The sequence below is a fragment of the Taeniopygia guttata genome, chromosome 7 (genome assembly GCF_048771995.1).
Source record: "Taeniopygia guttata chromosome 7, bTaeGut7.mat, whole genome shotgun sequence".
NCBI classification, from domain to species: Eukaryota; Metazoa; Chordata; class Aves; order Passeriformes; family Estrildidae; genus Taeniopygia; species Taeniopygia guttata.
Window position 1 is genome coordinate 38080579 of NC_133032.1, and position 12106 is coordinate 38092684.

General features: G+C 47.9%; 1 protein-coding gene across 7 annotated transcripts in view; it reads right to left on the reverse strand.

Moving 5' to 3' along the window:
- Window positions 1-12106, reverse strand: part of CACNB4 (calcium voltage-gated channel auxiliary subunit beta 4) — a 79361-nt gene that overhangs the window by 23428 nt on the left and 43827 nt on the right. For all 7 annotated transcript variants that reach the window (XR_012056870.1, XR_012056869.1, XM_030278180.4 and 4 more), the window contains 2 exons: window positions 1968-2087; window positions 1601-1723 (listed from right to left, as the gene is read on the reverse strand). Coding sequence is in view for 5 of the 7 variants with exons in the window: in XM_030278180.4 (XP_030134040.1) it covers window positions 1601-1723; window positions 1968-2087 (243 nt within the window). In the remaining 2 variants the exon portion in view is untranslated. The remainder of the gene's footprint in view (window positions 1-1600; window positions 1724-1967; window positions 2088-12106) is intronic.

Below are 12106 nucleotides of genomic sequence, written 5' to 3' on the forward strand. Positions count from 1 at the left end.
GGAGGATGGGGAGTCCCTGGCACAGGTGCCCAGAGCAGTATCCAAGGCCAGGCTGGACAGGGCTTGGAGCAGCCTGGGACAGTGGAAATGCCCCTGCCCATTTAAGGTCCCTTCCATGCCAAACCAGTCTGGGCTATGCTGAGAGCACCTCAACACACAAATGCCAAGGCTGCAGTGAGGAACACAGGATTTATCGGCATTAGGTCACTCCCTCCCCTCTGTTACTCTGTGTGTGGGAGGAGCACGTTCCCTCCCCTGTTTGCCGTGCCCGTGATTCCTTCTGCTCTGTCAGGAATTGTTGCCATTTCATCCTTGAAGCAGGCACACAATGTATGGTTTGGAGGAGACAGATGAGACATACAGGACACAGCCTCAAAACAGCAGCTCCTCATTCAGGGCCTCTGCTCCATCCTGCCAGAGGGTGACCTGACTTTGTACCCAGCTCAGCAACATTCCAAAACCTGGAATCACTGAAAAACAAATCCTGCCAAGCCTTTTTTGCAGCATTGGGAACCATTCCCCAAATCCTGCTGAGTTCCAGCTCCAGGCAGGCTGAGCTGACAAACACCAGTACCCAGACGGTTTCCATCTCAGTGGCAGTGTGATCCCGAGTTTTTAGACCTTGGGAGACAACTCATGGAATGCCAAGACATGGATTTGGGACACTTGTCTGGAAAAATGAGCAGGGCAGCATGGCAGGCAGGAGCTTAGAGTGAGCAAGTCAATCAGTGCCCTCACAATAAAGGTGGCCATGTCCAGGAAAACCAAGATTAAAAACTGGAAAAAGGGAATTTACTGCCTTTCCCTCTCAGGGAGAGGGGGTGTGAAGCAATTCCCTGTTCCAGCAGCAGAGGAGGGGCAGCAGCAGGTGTTTTCCTCCTGAATGTGCTCTGTCTAAGGGAGATCAGTGCTCTGGAGTGATGATGAACACGTGTTCAAAGAAAGACACAGATGAGCACTGAACACCCCAAAATAAACCCAAAATGCAGAGATGAAAAAGTGCTTTTGCAAGCTGCAAGCCTCTGTACCAATCCACAGCACAACAGGGGGTTATGCAAATGTGGAGGGCTCACTTCAGATAAAAAATTGCATAAAATATGCTCAGCATGCAATAAAATGCAATTTTCTCTACCAAAGCTATACTCAGGGCTCATTTATTCCATTTTATCCCTTATTTTTGCATCTGTCCTCTTCAGGATTTTCTTTGCTTACTCTATTATCCTAAGTGTTACTTCCTCTCTGGAAGGGAGCCTATCTGTTGTTTTCGTGGAGACCTGGTGTGACCTGGTGCTGCTCCATGGAATCCTTAGTGCTCCACGGAATCCCTTTCTCCTGCACCATCTCTGAGCCATCACAAACTTGTTCTGATGGAAAGAATCTGAACTCACCACTTTAAAGGGTGTTATTTCCTTCCTGTGTGATGAAATTCCAACATGTTGGCAACAGCAAGTGTTCCAAAAGGGCAGGACAAGCACTCCAGGGTGCAGGAACTCCACAAGGGATGAAGAACCAGCTCATCCTCACTGTGCCCTCAGCTATTCAATGGCTCAGCTATTCAAATCAAAGATTCCCTTTCCCATCCCCTTTTCCTGGGTTTTACCTCTTTAATGTGGAGGAAGTCCTTGGCATCGAAGGAGATGGCAGTGCTTGGGACAGGAACATCTTCATCCAGAGCCCCACAGTAACTCACGTTGGTCTTGACAGCAAATGCTACTGGTTTGGACTACAACAGGAAAAAAAAACCATCAAAAACACTGGGAACTTTTCATCCGTAAAAATGCAGCCCTAATAATTTCACCCAGGCCAGCAGAGTTCAGCTCCCTGGAGAATATCCCTATTTAGAGGAGGATATTTACACTAAATTCCCCAAATATCTTCTCTGCAGATACTTTGACTCAAGTGCCAAAGTATTTCAAAAGAAAGTGTGAATTTTACCAGCAGGCAGAGACTTGGTGAGAAGAACACACCTTGGCCCTCTCAAGCTGGATGGCTGCTTGCTGCTCCCTTTCCTGGCGGATTGCTTCCCTGTCCTCTTCCAAAGAGACATCAGAGTCTGAGGGTCTGCTCGTGTACGAATCTGCTGAGCCCTGAAAGGAAACCCAGGTCACTAAGAAAACACAGGCAAGCAACAGAAACCCCCTCCCCCTCCCCAGTCAAATTTTTAAAATACTTTAAAATTAATTTGTTTCTTCATATTTTTTGAGTGAGTTTTACAAAGGCAAAAATGCTGAGAAAACCTCTCTCCTTCACTTTCTTACTGACACAGTGAAATCCAGCTCAGCTCTGGGCACTGTCCAAAAATCTTTATAATGTTCGTATCCTGTTTGACAGCCTCAGACTCAGGATTGTCAAGGGTTAGGTCACATCAAATATAATTAAGGAATTATAAAGCTTGGTTTGAATCATCCCTCCCCATGAATATGCTCCGTTGTGTAAGGGCTTTGTTCTCATTCACACATTTTGTTCTGGGCTTCCAGGGGGAAAAAGTGGCAAAAATGACATTATTAAAGCTGCTCAACAGCTCTGTATCAATATGACATGAAAACAGCACATTCAGGCAGCAGCAGAGAGCATCAGCCTGTCGGGGGGGGGAAAGAAGGTGCTGCCACAGTTGGATTTTTTGCCACTTTTTGGGACATTTTTCAGGATACCTGGCAAACCCTGAAATGTGGAATGGCTCCTCTCTTTGTAGAGACCAGCTTGACTCCAACATCCCACACACTTGATCTTTATGTGCGTGGGGCCAGTGGAAAAAACAGGGTTTTAACATGGCAAAACAGAGAACATTTACTCCTGATCAATCTGTGGATTTGTGTTCCAACAGTGCCAGTCTACAGCATTATATCCTTATTCTTTTTTTTTTTCCTTTCATTGATTTATATCCTGCAGCACAGGCACTGGAGAAGTCAATATTCTTACTGTCCATGGAAAGTCACCTGTTCTTAAATATTGCTGTGAATACATGGCCATTGCTGTGGATCCCTGTCCATCCCTGTGATGGACATCCATCAGGATTCTTCTGGCTCAGAACCAGAGGAGCCTGTGCTCTTTCCTTGCTCCATACTCACATGGGGAAAGGCAGATTTCCTCCAGGCCAAAACCAGGATTTGCCAACAGGAGCTTCACCCCCAGCTTTGATTTTAAACACAGCAGAAAATTCCTTCCAGGACATCCCACACCCCGGGAGAGCTGGGGAGGGCTGGGAAGGTGCTGAGTTTGTTCCTAAGCTGGAACAAGTGCAGCATCCCCAGGCTGAACAGCGGCATTCGGAGCTGGCAGCAGCTCAGCTCTTCCCGGCTGGGAAGCTGCACATCCTGCTCTTCCTTCTGCTTCCTCTGGGACGGAGCAGAGAGCAGAAAACTCAGCGGCCACAGGCTCGGCCAGGCCTCACCCAGACACTTCTCAATGTCTGAGCCCCTTTCCATGGGGAAATTCCTGCTGGTTCCACCCTGAGCTGCCCTGGGCCAGCCTGAGGCCGTTCCCTCTGCTCCTGGCCCTGTTCCCTGGGATGATCCCAAATCCCAAATCCCAGCTGTCCCCTCCCGGCAGGGAATTCTACTGAGGGAAAAGATCCCTGGGGATCCTCCTTTGCTCCAGGCTGAGCCCCTCTCCAGCTCCCTCAGGAATTCCCCAGCCCCTTCCCAACTCCCTCAGGAATTCTCCAGCCCCTTCCCAGCTCTGTTCCCCTCAGAGTCTTTCCTGCCACAAGGGGAAAATCAAAAGTAGGAGAAAACGTGAGGGGAAAAAAAGGATGCAGGAAGTTTGGGGAGGGCTCTGCTGCAGAGCTTTTCCCTCCTGGATCCTCCTCCTCTCCAGGCTGAGCCCCTTCCCAGCTCCCTCAGGAATTCTCCAGCCCCTTCCCATCTCCCTCAGGGATTCTCCAGCGCCTTCCCAGCTCCCTCAGGGATTCTCCAGCGCCTTCCCAGCTCCCTCAGGGATTCTCCAGCGCCTTCCCAGCTCCCTCAGGAATTCTCCAGCCCCTTCCCATCTCCATCAGAGATTCTCCAACCCCTTCACAGCTCCCTCAGGAATTCTCCATTCCCTTCCCATCTCCCTCATGGATTCCCTAGCCCCTTCCCAGCTCCCTCAAGAATTCTCCAGCCCCTTCCCAGCTCCCTCAGGGATTCTCCAGCCCCTTCCCAGCTCCCTCAGGAATTCTCCAACCCCTTCCCAGCTCCCTCAGGAATTCTCCAGCCCCTTCCCAGCTCCCTCATGGATTCTCCAGCCCCTTCCCAGCTCCATTCCAGCCCCTCAGCGTCCCCTTGTCCCAGAGTTGTCCCGCAGTGCCAGCACAGGGACAGGGGGCTGGCACAGCCCAGGGGCACCCCAGGGGCACTGCTGGTTGTTTGCCCACTCAGGTCCGATGTGACCCAGCCTGGCTCAGTGAGGGAATTAACCAGAGCAGAGCCCTGTGCTGGCACACGGTGCCCACACTGGTTTGTGTTGAACACGAGTTATTTACTGCTGTGAGAACAAACCAGCCTCGGGTTTGATGTGCCAGGCCACCCCCGGCTGCTCCCCCTGCCAGGCTGAGCAGTGCCCGTGTGCCAAGTGCCAGGGATTGGTACAATCCCAGCCGCAGGATCCGGCTCTCCCGAGCCCTTCCCCACAGCCAGTGCCTTATCTGGAAGCTGCAGCCCCAGGACTGTGACTCACACGGTGCTGAGCTGCAGCATCACACTGAAAACCAGCACTGTTCTGCAAATAGCAGCAAGAGGGGCAGAGAAAGGAGCCAGACTGGTATTGGATTTTGGGTTCTGTTTGAAATGTTTGATTGGAGATCAGAATTATTGCCAGAAATATTGTGGGATATTGACAGAATATTGCCCAACAATCCAACACAAACACTGCTGTCTGCTCAGCACCGAGTGCAGTGAGTTCTGCTCTGACAGCTCCTACTTGCTGAAACTGCAATATGGAATGAGAGCAAAAGAAAGAGGAAAGCATTTCCTTTTTTTTTTTTTTTTTGGTACACCAAGATGTTCCTAAAGGAAGAATTTCTTAATGGAAGGAGTGGTCAGACACTGGAAGGGGCTGCCCAGGGAATGGTGGAGTCTCCATCCCTGGAGGTGTCCAGGGAAGGACTGGATGTGGCACTCAGTGCTCTGGGCTGGGGACAAGGGAGGGTTTGGGCACAGGCTGGACTCAGTCTTGGAGGGCTTTTCCAACCTTGGTGATTCTGGGACTCTCTAAAAACACCCTTTAACTTCTTTGTTTTCCCACTGCTTAGAGCTGCAGCCTGGACATTTAGGGATATCACCTGTGCCCACAGTTTCACACCTAACATTTGAGGGCCAATAATCAATCCCACCCTTACCTAACCCCAGTCCCACGACCCTCTGGGAGACAGAGGAACTTTGTCAAGTGGGGCTTTGGTGAGTTCAAGTGACACCAGATTTGGCAATTTGAAAGAAACAGGCTTTTCTAGATAATTATATTATTCAAGGCAATGAAAGACTCAGTGCTTACTTAACAACCCTTATCCTATGAATTAATTTTCTGTGCAATTTATTATTTCTTTTCTCCCTCTCTAATCAACTAGTGTAATTCAGCTTAGCTAGAAACATGGAGGTTTGAAGCAATCCCAAAAACACCAGGGAGAAGGGTAAAGCAGAAAGAACAGTGGGTCTGTTCATTTTTATTCTCCTGCTCACTGACTGAGGCTGCTGGAGGATGTGCCAAGGTGGAAAGGGTGACACAATATTCCTGGTGAATGGGGATGCCCCAGCATTTTAGGGAGGAGGAGGTGACATGAATCCTCTTCCTGGACACTACAACATCCAGCCACGTCCAGCCTTTGTGCTCACTGAAGGAATAATCAACCTTTAGCTGTTTCAGCTGAAAAATAAAGACTTACTGAGCTTGCATGTAATTTTTCCCCAAGTGCCATAAATCCACAGCTCTCCCTCCATCCCTAAGGAATTCTCTGTCACACAGCTAGGGCAATTAAAGCAGCAATCCATCAGCAGCTCCAATCAGCCAGATGACAGGCAGCTTCTCCTGAAAAGATTTAGGGTGCTGTGGGTCCATCCCAGCCTGGAGAGGCTTTGGGGAAACATCCCTGCTCACAGAGAGCTCCTGCCCTCCCCATGAGGCCTGGAATGAGCAGACAGCAGGCACACAGCCTGTTTCTGCTGGCAGTGCAGGGACACAGCCCACCCCAAACCCACAGGGCACAAAGGGCTGGCAGAGGCAGATGTGCAGTTGGGATAAAATCCCAGCTGGGGACAGCCTGCACTGCTTCAGCCTCTGTCCCATCCTCTCCTCCTGTGCTCCTCTCTTCCCACCCAGCACCTCCCAGCTTCCCAACAGGCTTCTGGATACTCAAGGCAGTCTCATTCTGCAAGACCCAGGGAGCCAAATTCCCAAAGATCCCAAAGGTCCTGTCCTGATGCCAAACTCAGAGATTACCCAGCAGACCTAACAGCTGAACCAGAGGTCGCTCCAAAGTTTTAAATTGGTCAGCTAAAGGTATTTTAGCAGACATGGAGTCCCAGACTGGTTTGGGTTGGAAGGGACTCAGCTCAGCTCCTTCCAGGCAGGGACACCTTCCACAGGCCCAGGTTGCTCCAAGCCCCATCCAACCTGGCCTTGAGCACTTCCAGGGATCCAGGGGCAGCCACATCTGCTCTGGGAAACCTGTGCCAGGGCCTCATCATCTGCCCAGAAAACAATTCCCAATTCCCAATCTCCCACCCATCCCTGCCCTCTGGCAGTGGGAGCCATTCCCTGGCTCCTGTCCCTCCATCCCTTGTCCCCAGTCCCTCTCCAGCTCTCCTGGAGCCCTTCAGGCCCTGCCAGGGGCTCTGATGTCTCTCCAGAGCCTTCTCTTCCTCAGGCTGAACACCCCCAGCTCTCCCAGCTTTTCACTGGAAGGAAGATTCCATCAGCCCATCCTCCCTTTCCCCAAAGACAAATCCATCACAAACTGGAGCCTGATCTCAAAAAAAGCCCAAGTGTCCTCAGCCCTCTGCACGTTCCTGGAAGAATCGAGGCCACGTCCCTGCCAGTTCCCAGAGACCTGACAGAGCTCCTGACACAGCACAAGGAGAGCAAACAGGCACAGGGATGGCTGCAGGGCCATATGCTGCCTTATGCCATGAATGTTCCAGAAACCATTTTAAACACCCCACAAAACTCACAGGGGAGTTATTCCTCGGGGAAGCAGCTCACTCCAAGCCCAAACATGAAGTTCTCCCTGGTCCAGGTGCACAAGAGCAGGTTTAACTCTCAGGTTACTACCAGAAGTACATCATGGAAATGGGGGAGTCACAGAAAATAAGCATCAACTCATTTTTTGCATGAAAACAAGAACCAGAAGTTGAGGATTTAAGAAACACCCACATTTTCAATACCAGTGGCCTCCACAGTTGGTGCTCACCTCATCCCAGCACTCAGGGTGGGCAGCTAAATTTAATGACTGGGCAGGTGATGTAATTAATTAAAAGGCAAACACAAAACAGTGGGGATCTCTTCCTTTGGCGTGAAAACCTCGCTGTGCTGCAATGGAAACCGGGGCCAGGAAAATCTGTGTGTGCCCAGTAAAATACTGCAGAGCCCTAGCCAGGCTGGAGGGGCATTACATGGGAGCTGCAGGGAGAGCAAAGCAGCATTCCCATGGGAAAAGGGCTCCAGAGATCCCCTATTTGCTTTAATGTCCTCTGGGGTTACCAACATCTCCCTCAAACTACAAAATCCATTCCAGCTACTGCACTGTTAAACAGGGAGGTCCAGGAGCAGAGAGGGACTTCAGTGGGACTTCTCCACAAATTCCCACGTGGATGTGGCACTGGAAGTGCAACCAGGACAAGGTTCAGTTCCCAAACAAATTATTTGCTTGCTGAATCTCCAACACACACAAGGCAGCTGCACAACCGCTTGGCACCGAGTTGTGATTTCAGAATCAAACACTCAGCAATTATTTCCTTCTATATGTTTGGTAAATTTATTTAAGACAACTCATTAGGTGTCTCAGCAATTTGGAAATTACTAGGTAGTTAGAACATGTTTTTTTTCTTTGGGAATACTAATTGTTATAAAATAGGGCAATTCTTCCAACGTTTCCTGATCTCTTTTTTTCACCCTGGATTTCAAATCTTGCAGTCTATCTCCTTTCTCCAGCTGCCTTCAGTTCAGCACAGATTGTGTTGCTACATTTAAGAAACAGAGTTTAAAAAAAATACTGGTAATATATATCTCTATTTACTGCCAAAATACTCCCATCTCTTCTGGTAATGTTCAAATGAACATGCAAGGCACAAGATTGTGCTTAGCAGGCACTGCAGGTACACACAAAGCCTGAGGTAGTGCTTAGAGAATAGATGAGCTGCTCTGAACTTTTCCTTTTCACAGGTGGAAAATCCAGATCTTCCTCCCCAAAATAACACCCAAAGCACTTTTCCTGCAGTCTCAGAGCCAAGGGGAAGGTGAAGATCACAGCCAGAGGGATGGCTACAGGCTCAGGTGGTTTTCACCCAACAAAGTGATCCCAATTTGAACACACAAACCTTTCAAATGCCATGCTTTTGTTCAGCCATAAAGCAGCAAAGATCTGCCTGGGAATGCTCTGATCTGTGCTTTATTCCAAATGCAGGTTGTGAGACCTGGGGCTGAATCAACACCTGAACACCTCGAGCCTGAATTTTGCTTCACCCTCTGCAGCTGGTCCCTCTTTTTCAGGAAAGCTATTCAGTAGTCCCAGGAGAGGAAAAAAGGTGCTATTTTTCCATGATAAAAGGCTCCAAACTAAAGCTGCAACGGCACAGAGACACTGCTTTATTTTTTCTAATTACTTCAGCTCTTGAAAGCACTGAAAGATCTTCCCAAGGCTCTGGGGAAGCTGCTGCTGTTGGGTTTGATGAAACCTGATAATAAAAGTGCACCTGGTATCCTAAATGAGCTCTCCTGTGAGGAGGATGCTCTGTGTCTGTCCCACATAACACGTTGGGAAGGCAAGAACATTCCATAAGTCTCCAGGAAAAAAAAAATCAATTACAAATACTGCCCCCAAACGAAACTTAATCATCCTCCCAAGTACACAGGCATCTGTGGCTCCCATATGTGCATTCCCTCAGACATGCAGCCTTCAGCCAGGAAGTGCTGGAATAACGTGGTGTATTCCCAAACCATGCTCCAATCACCCTCCCTGCTGCCTGGGATGGAGAGCTCCTGCTCACAGGGGTGGATCATTCCTTAACCAAAAAATAAAAAAAAAATCACACCTCCAGCTAGCTCCTTATTGCTGCACCAGGGACATTTCACTTGGGATCTGCAGGAGGATGAGCTCCCATTTCTCCTCTTATTTCATTCTGCTCCAGTTTATCTCTATTTCCCTTTTGGTTTCATGGAGCTTAGCTTGGTTTGCTCTCCCTGGGGCTCTCCTGTCACCAGGTCACCTTTGGGAGAACCAGGATGTGTTGGAATCTGAAATGTAGGGAATTCTCAGAACTTTGGGCCTATAAGCCAAAGGTTAGAATTAAACCCAGGATTTGAGCTGAGACCTTGGAAAAAGGCTTTCAAACTTAGGTGCTAGGAGTGAGAATGTGGATTTATAGTTTAAAGCAGAGACACATTAAGTTAGGAAGAGGAAAGTTTAGAGGTTTAGAGTTTAAGATATAGAAAAAATAAAATAGTTCCAGAGGTAACAAGGAGTTCAGAATGCAGCGCTGTAGGTTTGTAGCTGTAGGTTTGCTGATACTGTAGCATGGGGCCAATAAGATGAAATATTTAAAGATTGGGTCAAAACCATAAATATCCACATTGGCAGTGTTTTATAGGTCAATAAATCCTTAAAAGGTCTTGTAATTAAGGGTCTTGTGACCTTCTGAGCCGTGCAGTGAAGATGTGAGATCAATTCACCCTTCCTGCCTGGGTAGAAGATGAGAAAAATAAATCACACCACCTAAAAAACTCAGAGGTCCCGTCTCCAACTCATTTGAAATTCCATCAGACATCTCCATAAGGATGACCTGTGCCAAGCTGGGCCCCTCATGTCCTGTCCAGGGACTGCTCTCAGACACCAGAGAATCCCAGAATCCCAAAATGGTTGGGTCTGGAGGGACCTTGAAACTCATTCAGTGCCACCCCTGCCATGGCAGGGACACCTCCCACTGTCCCAGGCTGCTCCAGCCTGGCCTTGGGCAATTCCAGGGATCCAGGGGCTGCTCTGGGAATTCCAGCCCAGCCAGGAATTCCCAATTCCCAATCTCCCACCCATCCCTGCCCTCTGGCAGTGGGAGCCATTCCCTGGCTCCTGTCCCTCTCTCTCACTTTATTAGAAGGCCACAGGGAGGTGTCCCCAAAGCCTTTTCTCCTCCAGGCTGAACAAAGGAAAAATTTCAGCTTCTTCTCCTGGAGGACTGACCAGCAGCACCCATAAATTAGCTAAATGATTTCTCAACTGCTCAACAAATAAAACCAGTCCATCTCTTTCAAACACACACAGAACACTTCAGTCCCCAAAGCAGGGATGAGCAGCACAAGGTATTTATTCTACATGTGAGGAATGAAGTGGAATTTTCCTCAGTGTTGAGAAGGTCTTTGCCACCTGTCTGCTTTCACTGCCTGCTCTTCCTAATTCCAACAGCTAATTTAAAGAATATACATCTTTTTTAAGGATTTTGATGATTACAGTGTCCTGATTTTCTTCTAGAGTGGTGTCACCACTTCCCACACCATCAGGCTTTACACAACCAAAATAACCCTGAATATTTATTTTACTTTTTTTTTTCAACAGAAGTGGTTTAGAACGTCACAGAATCACAGAACCAGACTCCAATCTTCAACAGAATTATAGGAAAATTACTTTGTTTAAAATGTTCACGCTGGGCAGTGAATGGGAAGGAATTGTGACATGCTGGGAGGGCATTGTTGAAATGAATTTCACGCTGCTTAATTTAAGCCAAGCAACTGATGAAGTTTGGGCCTAAGCTGAGTATGTTGTGTTATGTTATGGTTTTAATTAGCTCCTTCCTTCCAAAAGCTTCCAAACCAGGAGGTTTAGAAGCTGCTTTAAACACTGATAAACGAGGCTTACAAACAGAGAATTTTAGTTTTTTCTTTTTTACATTTTCTACACTTTTCTTGCACTTTATTTATTTTTCCAAGGAGCTGCCATGATCTCTGCTTACTTTTCCTGCAGCAAATCCTGAAATCGCTCGACTGCTGAACCTACAAGAAGCTCTTCTGGACTGCTAGGAATCTCTCAGGAAGAAAAAGCCCTAATTTTCCAAGTGCCTTGCAGGCTGTAAATAGCAATCCTTCCCCCGAGCCCTTGCAATCGAAAAACTCGACGTGCTGAGAGCAAAATATAAGAGAAAGGACATTTTACTGTCACCTGCTGAGGTAATATTTGAGCAACACTTTATGGTCCTTAATTGCTGTAATCAACCAGGGAGCCCAAGGACTTTCTAGGACTTTGCTGCCCACTGGGAATTCACAGGGATGGGGCTGGGAATTCAGTGGGGCCAATTCCAGCAGCGCTGAGAGCACTCTGAGCTCACCTACTCCCCCCCAAACTGGTTGGTTTTTATCATTACTACATAAAATGGGGGGAAATATCCCCCACTGATCATTTTCTTGTTCCCATATCTGTTCCTACTTGGATATTGCTCCCCACACTGAAAACAGAACACTGTTGTGAGAGGGACTTGTTATCAGTATTCCCAGGTGGTTTGTGAGGACCAACAGAACACAGGATAAACAACCAACCAACTGTTATTTTGGGAAATGAGAAGCAGGAACAAATAAATACCCAAGATTTAAAAAAAATCCAGGGATACCACTGGCAAAGTTGTCTCTCCATGTATTCCCTGTTGGGTTGAAGGAAGGTAGCAGTGATAGGTGGAAATGCAAATCCACAAGGAGGGAACAGCCAGAACTTTGTGGTACATCTCAACTCCAGCCACCATAAATCTTTTTTTTTTTTACATGGTGTGAACATATTTTCCCAAATTCTTATGACTGTCTGGTCATCAGGGTCATCAAGGCCAACCCATTCTGGGATTTGATGATTAACAGTAATTTAGAGGGTTAAACATTAAAAACTCAAATACAAATGTTTTATTTTTTTAATAACTGCCTCCAATTTTAGCTACAAAATGGATTC